A 13,846-nucleotide genomic window follows, 5' to 3' on the forward strand; every position below is an offset into this window, starting at 1 on the left:
TCTCATCAGCAGCAAAGCAGTAGTAGCAAGTTTACGGTTGAGGCCAGCCTTGACGACATCGACGACCGTGCGAAAGCTGAAGACTCGGGTGCGAATATGTGGATATGGAGCAAAGTTGTCCAAGGCTTGAATATTCCTCTTTTTTTTTTTTTTTGGAAGCCCGACGAGGCCGTGGCATTTATTGTCAACCTCGCGACCTCGTATCACGAAGCAAAGACGTCGTTCATGTGGCCGAAATGGGCTGTCGACGTTGCTCTGCCCGGTGTGGAAAGCCACGATTCGCCCGCCCGCAGGACAAGGGCATCCTCGTCTCCGTACGCATTCGAGAGCAGTTGAAACGGATTCGCGAGACGCCGGACACTTTTCCATGGGCGGCGGCGCGAGCTTGGGACGCGGGGAGGTCAATGGGAGCCGGGGTCGGGGACTCGAATCCGCAAATCTTACACACCAACAGACGGCGCTTTTCGGCCGGGGTGGCTGTGACGTTGGTTCTCGTTCTTCTCGCTCGTTGGCGTATGCAGCACGTAGTTATGTGCTTGCTGCGTCGATAATCGGGGCAGTCGTAGTGTCTCGGTGCGGACGGACGGGCGGACGGACGGGCGGACGGACGGACGGAGCGAGCATGCAACAAGAACAAGAATGAGGAGAGGAATAAGCGATGTTGCCTATTCTTGGGCAGCCCTTGGCAGGCGCTGGCAGTTGGGTATATAAATCCAGTCTCCTGGCAACTGCAAGGTCCGTGAGGTCACGGCGGTTTTGTCCCTTTTCAATGCCGGACGAGGCCGCTTCGCCATCTCTTTGTTCCCAACCACGTGCGGTGTTGTTTGCGTCCAAGTCGGCCGCAGTTGAAGCCTCAACTTGGGACGGCGCGCGCGCGCACACGCTCACGCCTCGACAAACAAAAGAAGCCTCGCGCAAGTTCCACGTACCAGACAGAGGTCGGTCGTACGGACGGACTAGGTAGTTAGGACTCGCTACAGAGGCGGCGTTGACTGTGCGTCTGGGTCCAATCATCATGGTCAATCATCAATCTCACCTTGGTCAGTCGGACCAGTGACGGCATCGCCAAACGGCCCGTCCTGCCCGCCCACAGCCGCAGTGGCCATGCCACGGCAATGGCAATGGCAATGGCAATGGCAAAGGCAATGGAATTAGACGTCTCCTACGTGCATTCTCACGGCCTGCATGGCCGTGGACGAGCATCGCCCATCGACGACGCCATGCTGGTTCAACCGCTGCTGACCCAGACTCGGCATGGCCCTCGCAACGCAGTCATCACCACCACCACCACCGACTCCACGTCAGCACGGGATGTCGACTCTATTTCCAATGTTTCAGCGGTGTCACGGCGTCGGCCGCCCGTCTCTGGTTTATTCGAGAACCTGAGCACAGCCCGCCGCGAGCCGGACGCATGTCTGAACCGCACCAGCTCATTTAATCCGGTGGGGGAGACGCGCCGACGCAAACAGAAACGTCTCGTGAAAGACAAAGACGACGCCCGGCAGTTCCATCTCGACCTCGACCTCGGCCTCGACCTTGACCTTGACCTCAATCTCGACCTTGACCTTGATCTTGACTCGGGCTCACAACAGCACCACAACGGCGGCTACTCTTCCACAACCTCTGTCTCTCCCGTCTCTCCCTCGTCTGCCCTCGACAGCAACTGCTCCTACTCCGTCTCCAAGTTGTCGTCGCCGTCGCAAGTCAGCAGCCATGACGAGGACATGCTCGCATCTATAGACGTCCATGCCACAGCCGCCCTCATGGCCACCGAATTCGAGGAAGCAGGCATCACGCCTGCAGCACTGCCAAAGCCGTGCTCGTCGCCATCACCACCATCACCACCATCACCACCATCACCACCATCACCACCGTCACCATCATCACTATTGCTATCCTCACCGTCGCAATCACAATCACAGTCACAATCACGGTCGCCACCGACTTGCCCGTCTCCTGCCCCTGGCTCCAACACCACCACCACCACCACCACCAACAACAACAAAGACTACACCACCACCGCCATCACCAGCTCCAGGCTGAAGCACAACAATAGTAACAATGGTGGCATCCAGCAGCAGCAGCAGGAGGAGCAGCAGCAACAACAACAACAACAGCTCGAAAACCTATTATTATCCACCACCAGAGTGGGCAAGGTGTGTCTCGTGCGCCCCCGCGCGGGGCCGTTCGAGGGTCAGTACGTCGCCCTGATCACCACCACGGCCGTGCATGCTCCCAACAATGGGCTCATCACCTTGGTTCCCCAGACTGAGCGCGACAACTCCCAGAGACAAATCCAGACCCTGAAAACTGCTGTCGCCGAATGGGGCTCCGACTCCCGCCGCCCCGATGTGTGGATTCTGCTGCAGTCCATGGCCACGAATGCCGATGGCGAGCCCGATGCCAGGAAACTACAGACGTGGGTGCAGAATATTGGTGAAGAGGTCGAAGAGAAGATCATGACCACGCAGTTGGCCAACCATTGGAGGGGTGCAGAGCGACTACGCAAACAAGGGAGCCATGTTCTGGTCTCACAACCATCACAACTGCCGCCACAGCCGCCACGACGTCACCGTCAGCATCATCATCTTCGCCCTCACCACCATCGTCATCAGCATGTTTATCCTGTGCGCCCCGACTCATTTGTTAGGCCTGACCTGGAGATTGGTTACCGTGCCAATGACCCCGTACAGCAACCTCCGCAGAGCCCTACCCCTGACCCCGAACGAGAGGTCTACTTCCCCCTGGCTGTTATGCAGCAGCTCTTTTTCAGGTCGTCAGTGGACCGAAGCGCCGAGGCGTCTGTCATCACCGGGCCGGAATACCGCTTCAGCCAGAGCATCCTTTTGAAAGTAAGGGTTGATGTGGCCTTGGCGGACATCGAGGCCGCCGTGAGTGTTTTGGTATCACGGCATTCCATGCTAAGGGCCCGATTCAGACTGACCAGCCAGGGATGGGCACAAGTCATCGCCCCAGAGTCTAACCGCGCGTACAGATTTGAACACAGATATATCAACAGCGATGACGATCTGCTAGCTGTTATTGATCAGGCGCAGCGGTCGTTGGATGTCTTCAACGGTCCCGTCTTTACGGTCAAGCACATCAGAAATACCGCGAACAGACAGCTGCTGTATCTTGCCGCTCATCACCTAGTCGTCGACTTGGTCTCGTGGAAGATCTTGCTCCACGACTTGGACGACCTGCTTAGAGAGGGAACACTCGTCTCTGAGCCCTCCATACCGTTCACATACTGGACAGACTATCAGAGCTACGAGAATAGCCAGAGGTTGATTGAACCAAACCTGCCATTCGAAATTGGCCCGGCAAACCTGCGATACTGGGGCTTGGAGGGCCACTCCAACTTGTACGGAGATACTACCCATTTGAAATTTGCGCTTCCGCGCGATGCGGCCTCTGCCTTGCAAAAGACGTGCAACAACGTCTTCCGAACCGAGTCCGCAGACATCCTCCTCGCTGCATTGCTATTTTCCTTTCGTCAAACATTTCCCGAGCGCTCCATCCCTACCGTCTGGAAGCAAGAGCATGGCCGAGATGCTCGCAACGGGGACTTCAATGTCACAGAGACGGTTGGATGGTTCACCACGCTCTGCCCCATCAGTGTGCCCGTCCATCCTGGCTCGGATTTGATCCATCTCGTCAAGATGCTCAAAGACTCCCGCAAGGCGCTCTCGGAACACGTCGCACCGTACTTCCAGTCGAAACTCGCCGCCGATGACACGGCTGCTACCTCCTTGCCCGTAGAAATCATGTTCAACTGCGTCGACACTCTTAACCAACTACAAAGAAAGGACGGCATCTTGGAGCCCGTTGCCGCTCCCGACCGCGAAGTCCGCTCCTTGGCTTCCGATGTAGGACCAGAGGTTGGCCGCATTGCCCTTTTCGAGGTTTCGGTGGGCGTTGACGATTACGGTGCAAGGGTAGAGTTCTCCTTCAATATGAACGCAAGGCATCAAGATCGCATTACAGAGTGGATGCAAAATTTTGAGAATGCCATCTTGGCCGTCATCTCTCGCTTGGGGGCCATGGAGCCTGAACTGACGCTTTCAGATGTCCCTCTCTTGGAGACGTCCTACGAGGCATTGTCGAGGCTGATGACGAAGCAGCTTGTCGATGTTGGCATCAGTGGAGTTGATAATATTGAGACAATCTGCCCCGTTGACCCCATTCAGCAAGAGATACTGGTCGCCCAAAGCATTGACCCCAACTGCTTTCACGTCAGTCGCACGTATGAACTCGCCACGGTCGACGGGTCAGAAGTTTGTCGAGACGCGCTCTGTACCGCCTGGCAGACACTTGCCGCCACCCATTCCGCCTTGAGGAGCATCTTCGTCGATAGTTTGTCGGAGAAGGGACTCTTTGACCGGATGGTCCTGAAGAAGACGTCACCCGACATGCTGTTTATGGATTCAAACGATCCCATGGAGACTCTCTCATCACTGCCCCCAATGAAGCCATCAAAGTCCATGCCGAGACACAGACTCTCAGTGAGTCGGTCAAACAAGACAGCGTACCTGAGAATTGATTGCAGCCAGGCACTCTGCGACTTGACTGCCATTCACAACTTGGTCGTTCAGCTTCGGGAGTTGTATATGGGCAGAAAACTGGTCATCGCTAGCCCTCCACCTCCTCGACCGGCCCGCCTTGTAGCTTTCCTCGACGCCCCTGACAACGTTGAATCATGGAGATCTCATCTCAACGGAGCGACACCATGCGCTTTCCCTCGCCTTGCCATCCAGACACAAAGACGTCTCGAGTCGAGGGGGATCAGTCTCGACATCAGCCGGTACCAGCTCGCCAAATTCTGCGACGATAACCAGTTGGATCTGTCTACGGTAATTCGGTTGGCTTGGGCATTTGTCCTTCGAACATATGTTGGAGAAGACCGCGTCATTTTCGGATACTCGCATGCTGGTAGAGATGCGCTTCTCATACCCGAGACGAAGCGTCATGTCGGCAGCTTGGCCACATTTGTGCCCTGCATGGTTGATTTTTCACCCATGTCGAGTATACTTGATATCCTTTGGCAGCTGGAGAGAATGGCAAATGATCTTCCGGCGGCGGATGCTCCAACTCTGGCCGAGATCGAGCACGCGCTTGGCATCCAGGGCCAGAGCCTCTTCAACACCTGCGTGACCTGTCAGGATGTTGATGACGCCACCCTGAGCGATTCTGACTCGGATAGCGGCGTCTGGGAGCCGGTTCTGCTGGCCAATACCATCGATGGCAACTGCGACGTCTCGCTTTGTGTGACGCTTCGCGACGACCGCATCCAAGCAGACGTGAGCTACTCTTGCCTCTCGCCGGGCCAGCTTCACAACGTCATGAACACCTTCCAACGTGCCCTGCAGATCATCATCAACTCCCCTGCGCAGCACTGCTCAAAAGTCGACCTCTTCACTGAGCATGACTTCCAGCAGATTATGAGCCCGGACTGGGAAGAGGAGCAGACGGACACCAAGATCTCGGCATGCCTGCACCAGCTCATCCTCAAACAGTGCGAAGCTCGGCCCAATTTCCCGGCCATTTATGCTTGGGATGGAGAGCTTTCCTATCAGCAGGTCCAGGTGAGCGTCACTGCACTAGCCACGTATCTCGTCAACATTGGTGTTCGCCCCGGTGTTCTCGTTCCCATCGTCTTGGAGAAGAGCCGGTGGTCCCCGGTCATTATGCTTGCCGTGATGCAAGCAGGCGGCTGCTGCGTCTGCTTGGACGCCCAAGACATGGTCATGGTTGAGGCCATGATTGACCAGCTGGCACCGGAACTTGTGGTTGTCACAGAGGGCGCGTACAGACACTTGGACCTTTCCGCCAGGCCTTTCGTCTTGGTCAACGAAACCTTCCTGTCGTCTCTCCCACCACAGGTGAGTGTCAAGTTGAACGAACCCCTTCCTCAGCAGGCAGCTTTTGCCTTTCTCGCTCCGGGCCTCGAGAAGCCCAAGGAATGTTTCTTCACCCACGAGTCGCTGTGCTCGATCCTCTCGGCTCAGGGACCAGCCCTCAAGATACACAATGGCAGCAGAGTACTTCAGCTCTCTGCTTATACCGTCGACATTGCGCTCGTCGAGATTTTGGGTACATTGCTTCACGGGGGTTGCGTCTGCATTCCCAATGCACTGGAGCGCATAAATGACCTGGAGGGCACCATTGCTCGCATGGATATTACTTGGACTTATATGACGACGGTTCTGTCGCGCAAGATCAACCCAGCCAACGTGACGAACCTGCAGACCATCTGCTTCCGCACAAGAAGTCTCGACGAAGACGCCTTCAAGCCGTGGCTTGGCAGCAGGGACATTCTGCTCGCTTACGGCGCTCCGGACGTGTGCCCGCTCGCGATTTCGGTGTTCAACATTGCAGAGTCCAAGGACACCAACATTATTGCTCCGCCGCTCCTCGGTCGCTTCCTCATCCTGAACCCTGAAGATCCAAAGAAGCTGATGCCTCTCGGTGCTGTTGGTGAACTGGCTATTGACAGTCCAATCGTAACGCCTCACAAGTACATCCACGGCCGTCCCCCCATGGATCCGGCGGCTTTCCAGCAGGTTACTGGCGAACGAAAACGGCGCTACCTGAGAACAGGTCATCGCGTGCGATACCTGGACCGGGGGCACATACGCTTCCTCGCCAGCATGCGAGATGAAGTCCTGGTCAACGGATCTCCAGCTGTGACTGCCGTCTTGGAACGACAGATTCGACAGTGTCTCGGCGGTGATTTAGATGTTGCGGTGGAACCAATCACCACCAATGATCACGTCAACTCGCTCGCGGCGTTTCTGGAGTTCGGCGACCGCGAGTTTGTTGGACCGTCAGAGCTCGACAAGTTGACGATGCAGATGAGATGCAAGCTCACTGCTGTGAAATGGCTGGCAGAGACGTCCATGGCTCAGGCCTCAAGGCTTGGCCACGCAGCTGGCGTCCCCAAGATCTTCATTCCCGTCCGTCGGTTCCCGCTGTCCACGTCGCTCAAGATTCATAGACGCAAGTTGCAGAAGATGGCCTCTCCGTTTTCCTACGCTGAATTGCTGGAATTGGCCAATGTCCCCTTTAGCGGCCAGCCTCATTTCACGGGGATCCAGAGTAAACCGCTCCCCCTCACGCGCACTGAGGAGTCGATGCGTCTAATCTGGGCGGCCGTGCTGCACGCCATGGTCGCGGACATCAAGACCACAGACAGCTTCCTGGACGCTGGCGGGGACAAGCTTTTGGCCATGAGGCTCGTTGTGTCGTGCCGCCAGAATGGTTTCGACATTCCAATCGACAAGCTCCTCGACAAAGTCACGCTGACGGAGATTTGCCAATCTCTGGAAATCAAAGACCACCACCTCGTCAAGACAAACAAGCCCAAGACCTCCCCTAAACCCAGCGTCGCGGCTCGCAAGCTACCCGAAGGTACGGACCACGGCTTCGTCAAGCTCATTGTTGCGCCGCAACTTGACATCCCCTGGAACGATGTCGTCGATGTCGCTGAAGCATCCTCGCACCAGCTCCAATGCCTGGAGTCCAGCCTCTACGGACCCAGAAGTGACATTCGCTGCCTCGTCATCAGTTTCAACGGCTCCATTCGTGCGCAGCGGATCGAAGAAGCATGCGAGGCCCTCACCCGCCTGCACCTCTCCCTCCGAACCGCCTTCGTAGTCCACGACTGCAGCCTGTTCCAAGTTGCCATTGACTCGTTCCGCGCGGACTTTGAGCGGAAGTCTGTTTCGGCGTCATCTGTCGACAAGGAGATGCAGCAGGTTTTGAGGCGTTTGCAGAAGGGGGCGCTTCAGCTCAGAGTGCCCGCCACCAAGTTTGCCCTGTTGGATGCCGGACAGCACGGCGGCAAGCTGATAATCCGATTCAGCTACGCCCAAGTCAGCGAGTCTGCTGTGCCACGATTGGTGCAGGATTTCGTCAAGTTGTATGAGCACCCTGCCACGGAGCGTCGCCGAACCACGTTCTTCGACTACACTCGGGCCTTGAGAGGCGCTCGATACGACGACAGCAGGGCCTACTGGAGGCAGCGGCTCGAAAAGGCCAGGGTGGCTCAGGTTGTCCCCCGTTCGAGGCCTCTTCCTCCAGTGTCCGAGGCCAAATTCTTGCGCGAGCAGGTCAAGATCTCGTCGCTCACAGACTTCAACATCACGTTCGACTGCGTCCTCAAGGCCGCTTGGGCCATGGTCATGGCCACGCTCTCTGGCAACCCGGACGTTGTCTTTGGAGAAGTCGTCGAAGGACGTCGCCTCAAGCTGGAGACGAGCGTGGACGTGTCGTCCATCGCGGGTCCCATGGAGAACATCGTGCCCGTTCGGGTGCGATTCCCCATTGTCAACAGCTCGCCCTTGCAGGTTCTCCAGCTGATCCAGCGAGACAGCGCCGCATCTCTCCCCTACGAGGCCATGGGCGCGCAGAAAATCGTGCAGGAATGCACGGATTGGCTCAGCTGGTCGCGGTTCAGCACCGTCGTGCGACACAGGACCCAGGTTCCCGTTGACGGGTCCACGACGCTCAACATTGACAACACCACCTTTACCTACAGCCTCCTCCAGCCGCAAGTCCGGGACATGCCCGACCTCCTTGTCAGTTCGACCATGCTGTCGCCCGACAAGGTCTCCCTCTGCATCGAGTACCCTCCAGGCCGGGTCCCCGAGCACTTCGCACAGGCAGCCATGGCGCTCCTCGTCGCCTCGGTCGAAACGCTCGCCTGCTACGACACCATCAGCCAGCCCATTCTCCAGCCGTCGAGCGACTACGAATCCATCACGCCGCGTGTCCTCCCCGAGAAGCCCGAGCCCGACGTCGCACAGCCCTACTACACGCACTGGCTCTCCGCCGAGCAGCGCAACACGCTCCAGCAATTCCTTGTGTCCAGCTGGAACGAGCTCCTCCACCCGCGCGTCGCAGCGCAGGGCGTCTCCGAAACCGAGCTCATGCAGTCACGCTTCTACGACATCTCAGGCTCCCTCCTCCCGGCGTACCTCTTCGCCCAGCGCCTCAACCACGACCTCCGCAAGGTCGAGGTCGAGGGCATCCACACGGTCCGCATGACGGCCGTGGAAGTCATCAACACGCCCACCATCAGCGGCCAGATGGACCTCATCGCGCGCAAGATGCAGCAAGCGGGCGTCCTCTCCAAGCCGGGCCGCAAGAAGCCCGTCGTCAGCTTCCACCCCGGCTTCGCCCCGCCCAAGGCGACATCCTCCAACTGGGCGCTTCTCAACAAGGGAAAAGGCCGCCTCCGTCGCCTCCGCCACGGCGGCAGCCACGGGTCGATGAAGGACTTTTCCGCAAAGGCGGGCGACTGGGTCAAGTCCCGGGTGAACCTCAGCAGAGAGCGCAGCCCCATCCTCCCAGAAGGCGCCATTCGCGAATCAAGCAGCTGGGAGGCCATCAACAACGACCCCGCTGGCGCCAGGGACGGCGCCGCCGGCGGCGGCATGCTGTCGGTGCCGGAAGGGGCTGTGGAAATCGGCTCGAGCTCCCTCGTCGGCCAGCGACGTCAGGCTGCCGGCGAGGTGAGCCCTCTGAGCGGCGGTTCGCCCAGGACGAGCTGGAAGGAGTCGTTGCGGAATACGAGTGGTTCTACGGAGTACATCTCCGTGATTGTGGGATGAGCCCGTGGAGCGGTGGTTTCTTTTTTCCCTTTTTTCCCCTTCTTTCCCCCTCTTCTTTTCAATTTTCTCCTGATTTACTTTTTTCTTCTCTTCATCTTTCTTTGCCTTGATTTGGTCTGGGTTGTTTTGCGTACGACGGGTGGCGCACACGGGCACGGCATAACTCATTGCCTCAGAGGACTTTTTTAGCCTGGCGTTTTGGAGAATGGGCATTTTTGGGCCATGACTTCCCTCTTCCGGCATGTACTTTGTGTAGAGTGGTAGAGTGCAGAGTGTAGAGGAGTGCGTGAAATGAATGCAGTTCAACCATGATGATGCCCCGTCAAGGCCGTTGCGTCACGTGCGTTGCCAATCCACCGCCACTGGTGCCTTTCCTTTGGATCTCGACCAACCGCCGCCCACCAAAGTCTCTCTGGCACAGTGCTTGCAAGGCAGTCTTGTTCGGCATCCCCCTCTTCCATCTAGACCGGCCGCGAGAGCAACACTTCGTCTTCGCATTAGAAAGATCCGAAAGCTATCAAAAGGACCATTGTACCTAGGTCGACGTAATTTACAGTCCCGTCCCCATGCCCCGTCTAGACTAGACTATCCCTTTACTCCATACAGCTCCCTCGCCTTGTTAAAATCGACTCGAGCTAGATTGATAAAAATGGGGGTATAACTTTCTTCAAACAACTCCTCCTCTTCCGACCGGCCAACCGACCATCTCGCAATGCCCACGGTTCGGGAGGCCCCCGGCTTGGAAAAGAAACAAATTCGTGCAGAGGTGCAAATCCTTCATCGTGTCGAAATCCCAAAAAGCACACCAACTCCGAGACATGATCGCGTTTTACTGTATATATGTCGCGCCGGCTTGCAGCGAAAAAGAAAAGTAGACAGGCCCGGCATCCGCATCTTCCTTCTTTCGTCACGAGAGCAATTCTTCTTCTTCGCCCTGTTCGTCTTAGTTAAACTTGCCGGGACCTGGGCCGAACCATTCGCCTGGGCCTAGCGTCTTGAGAGCACAGGCGCTGCCTTCGCATCCCATTTCCGAGACGTTGTTGCCCCACCAGTCGAAGTTGGTTTCGGTATATTGTAAGCTGAAGAAGATGATGATGCCGGAGATGGCGATGCCACATGACCATGCTGCTGAGAGGACAAAGTTGTACTAGGAAAAAGGGTCAGGTTCTGGGGTTCTGCTGCGGCGCCAGACGGGACTTGTTCATGGCTACAGGCTGGGTACGTACCTTTGACCATAGGCCTAGGAATCTAGTCTTGAGGAAGATCCACGAAAAGTACGCAATGGGAACAGAAGGCCAAACGTATGACATGTTGTACGGCGCCCAGACAATGCCTCCGTAGAGAATTACGACAGGGTGAAGCTGTCGAGCCCAAGCCCACCTGGGAAACTTCTTGTTCAAGGCCCAGATCAGCACGACAACGACAACGCCGAGTGGAAAGCCAACCAAGGTCTGGCTGTACTGGCCGCGATGTCCAAAGATCTTCTGGGGGCCGACGGTACCCCACAACACGGAGGCGGTAAAGAAGGTGCTGACGCCAGGGCAGGTGAGTTTATACTGGGCCGCTGGTGTGCACACATTGTTGATGCTGTTCATTTGAAAGTTCAACACGCCAATGCAAACAATGGTGCTGAGAAAGGTGGCCACCATCTGCGCAATAAACGTCTGACGAGGCGGGATCTTGACGTAGTGGGCAAGCTTCAAGTCGTTGCAGAACCAGATAGCATGTGCGCAAGTGACGTATCCAAATGATTTGAAGTAGTTCATGGCAAGAGCATTGCCATCCACCCACGAACCACCGACAAACTCGGCCAAGACGTTGAGCGTGACTTCGATGCCTGTCATCGCCTTGATGATGCCGACGGGGATCACGAAGATGACGCAGAGAGCTAGACCCCAGAAGACGACGCCAGGAGAGGTGTGGGTATCCCACCCGACAATTCCCGAGATGCCAAAGGCTATGGCAATCGCAAGGCAAAGCATGTACCACCACTCGGGGACTTCTGGATAGGCGCGCATCAGTCTGTTGTGCACATCCAGCACAGGCTCCTCCTTGACGGGCTTCTTCTTCAGTCGCAAACTGTAAAACAGGGCCTTGAATCCCATGGCGATTTCGTGGCGATGATACAACGCCGCATAAGTAAGCGTCGACGTGTAAATGGCAAAAAAGAACATGTATATGACCACATTGCCGGCACCCAGATAGGGCGGCGAGTACGAAGCGTATTTCTCTGCGTTGAAGAGCCCATGGTCGTCAGTTGCCCTGGTTATGTTATAAAGCTGAGCAAAGCGATCGTAGACTCGGTTGGTATTGATGGGGAGATAGCCCGTATTGTAAACGTTCTTGTACCAAAATATCAAAACCACCCAAAAGGAAGCGAATACGCCAATGAAACGGTTAAGTGTGCTGAAGAAAGGAACCATGAGGGGATCCGCAGAATCCCACAACAGTACGTTCCAGTCCCATGTAGGAAAGGGGTTCAGGCCCAGGCCGTTGTTGATGCCGGTAACAATGTTTAGGTCTCGGTGTCCGGGGGCAATCCAGCTGATCCAGTTAAACTTGGACAGGCTGACCCAGATATAATTGGGGAACCAAAACCACACAAACATGGCAGCGAACATGAGGTAGAAGAACTTGATGCGCGAGATCCTCCAAATGGAGCGGAACGGGCCGCCGACGGGCGGGTTCATATCGGTGTGGAATGCCGAGTTGAGGGCAATAGTCACGAGAGAGGCCGGCCAGACGCAGTATGACGGGTAGACGAGGAATCGACGGCAGATGCCAGCAATACCGTAGCCGATAAAGTTTGTAGCGAGGGCAATGAGCAACTGGTATGCAAAGTGCGACGCATACGGCTGATCGAAGTACTGTGGTAGATATTGCACCCAGATGATGTAGTTTGTGTAGGGCGTGTTGTAGGCCACGTTGGCCATGATGGTGATGAGCATGTGCTCCTTCTTGGAAAACGGGCCTGGGTTGAGGGTGTGCCTGACGCCAAACAAAGTGAAGCCCTTGTCAGGGAGCCAGCGTTCGGCAGCTTTGCCAATGGGGTAGGCAAGCAGCTGAGCTACGTTGGCCATGACACGAATGGCTGGCTGGCGGATGTCGAAGAGCTGGTTGATGAAGGCCAGCAGAACAGAAAAGACCAAGCCGATGGTCCAGCTTCGAATGGTGGAGCATGGCGTCTTGGGATCGTCCTTGTTGCTCACAACAGCACGCACCTCGGAGTAGGGACTGTTGCTGGTGACGAGGGCGGCTTCGAGTTTCATCTCTTGGATAAGATGTTGATGCTGATGGGGGTTTTCAAAAACGGCTTCATTGTCGAGAAACGTCTTGACCTTTTCAATGACGGTTGCTGGGAAATTGGGGTCCTTTTCATGGATTCGGCGCACTCGTATCATGATATCGCGTACCTCCTCGAGGGTATATTGCGAGGCAAGCTCCTTGGCCTCGAGAAGGTCATCTTCCGTGACATTGAGATCATGCTCGATGGCGGTGGGGGATCGCGGCTGATGGCCTTGGCGGGCAAAGCTGTCGTCTTCATCGTAGGAGAAGGGTTCCTGCCGAGTGGCATACATGGCTCCAGTCAGCATTTCACGCCCAAGGAAAGTTGTCGAGGTTCGCAGCCTGGTCTTGTGCAAGTTGTCACCGAGGGCAAATTGCTCTGTGCGTCGGCGTAGCCATTGCAAAACCGACACAAATGATTTGGGATCCTCGACGAAGGTCACTGCAACAAAGGCCGAGCAACGTTTCCCGGAGCGAAAAGCCAGGTCGGGAGAGGGACGGCGGCAGAACCACCTGATCCCCCGTTGGATGCCGACCGACTGCAAACGTGAAGATGATGGATAGACATCTTACCGAATTCTGCTCGGATTTCTCGGTAGGCGAAGCGGAGGGGCGGCGTGATGCGTCTTCGGTAGCCTCTGTCGCCTCTGCTACTACTACTCGTTTCTCATCCTCAGCCATGACGACGAATGAGCGGCGTGGCTGCGAGTGCAGACTTGGGGGTGCGCAGAGGGGAAGCCCTCGCTGGGCTCGAGGATCGTCGCAATGGTGTCGATACGTCAATGACCGAAGGCTTGACTCTCGAGCAGCGAGGGTATGCAGCCGGCGAGCGTCGAGGCTCGAGCGATGGGATGTCGTCGGACACGCTGTGCGATGGGATGCGAACGCGAGAGAGCGGACGGGGTTGATGGGAGACGAAGATGACAGCCAACGAGCGAACGAACGAA

General features: G+C 56.5%; 1 protein-coding gene across 1 annotated transcript; it reads left to right on the forward strand.

Annotated features, from left to right (window-relative positions):
* Positions 1 to 1,115: 1,115 nt before the first annotated feature.
* MAM_07805 (nonribosomal peptide synthase) lies at positions 1,116 to 9,614 on the forward strand (the record flags this gene model as incomplete). The annotated part of the gene is made up of 1 exon (XM_040826603.1): positions 1,116 to 9,614. One exon carries the CDS (start codon positions 1,116 to 1,118, stop codon positions 9,612 to 9,614), a length of 8,499 nt encoding a protein of 2,832 aa, XP_040675442.1.
* Between the last annotated feature and the right edge of the window lie 4,232 nt (positions 9,615 to 13,846).

Source organism: Metarhizium album (genome assembly GCF_000804445.1).
Source record: "Metarhizium album ARSEF 1941 chromosome Unknown scaffold_36, whole genome shotgun sequence".
Lineage (NCBI taxonomy): Eukaryota > Fungi > Ascomycota > Sordariomycetes > Hypocreales > Clavicipitaceae > Metarhizium > Metarhizium album.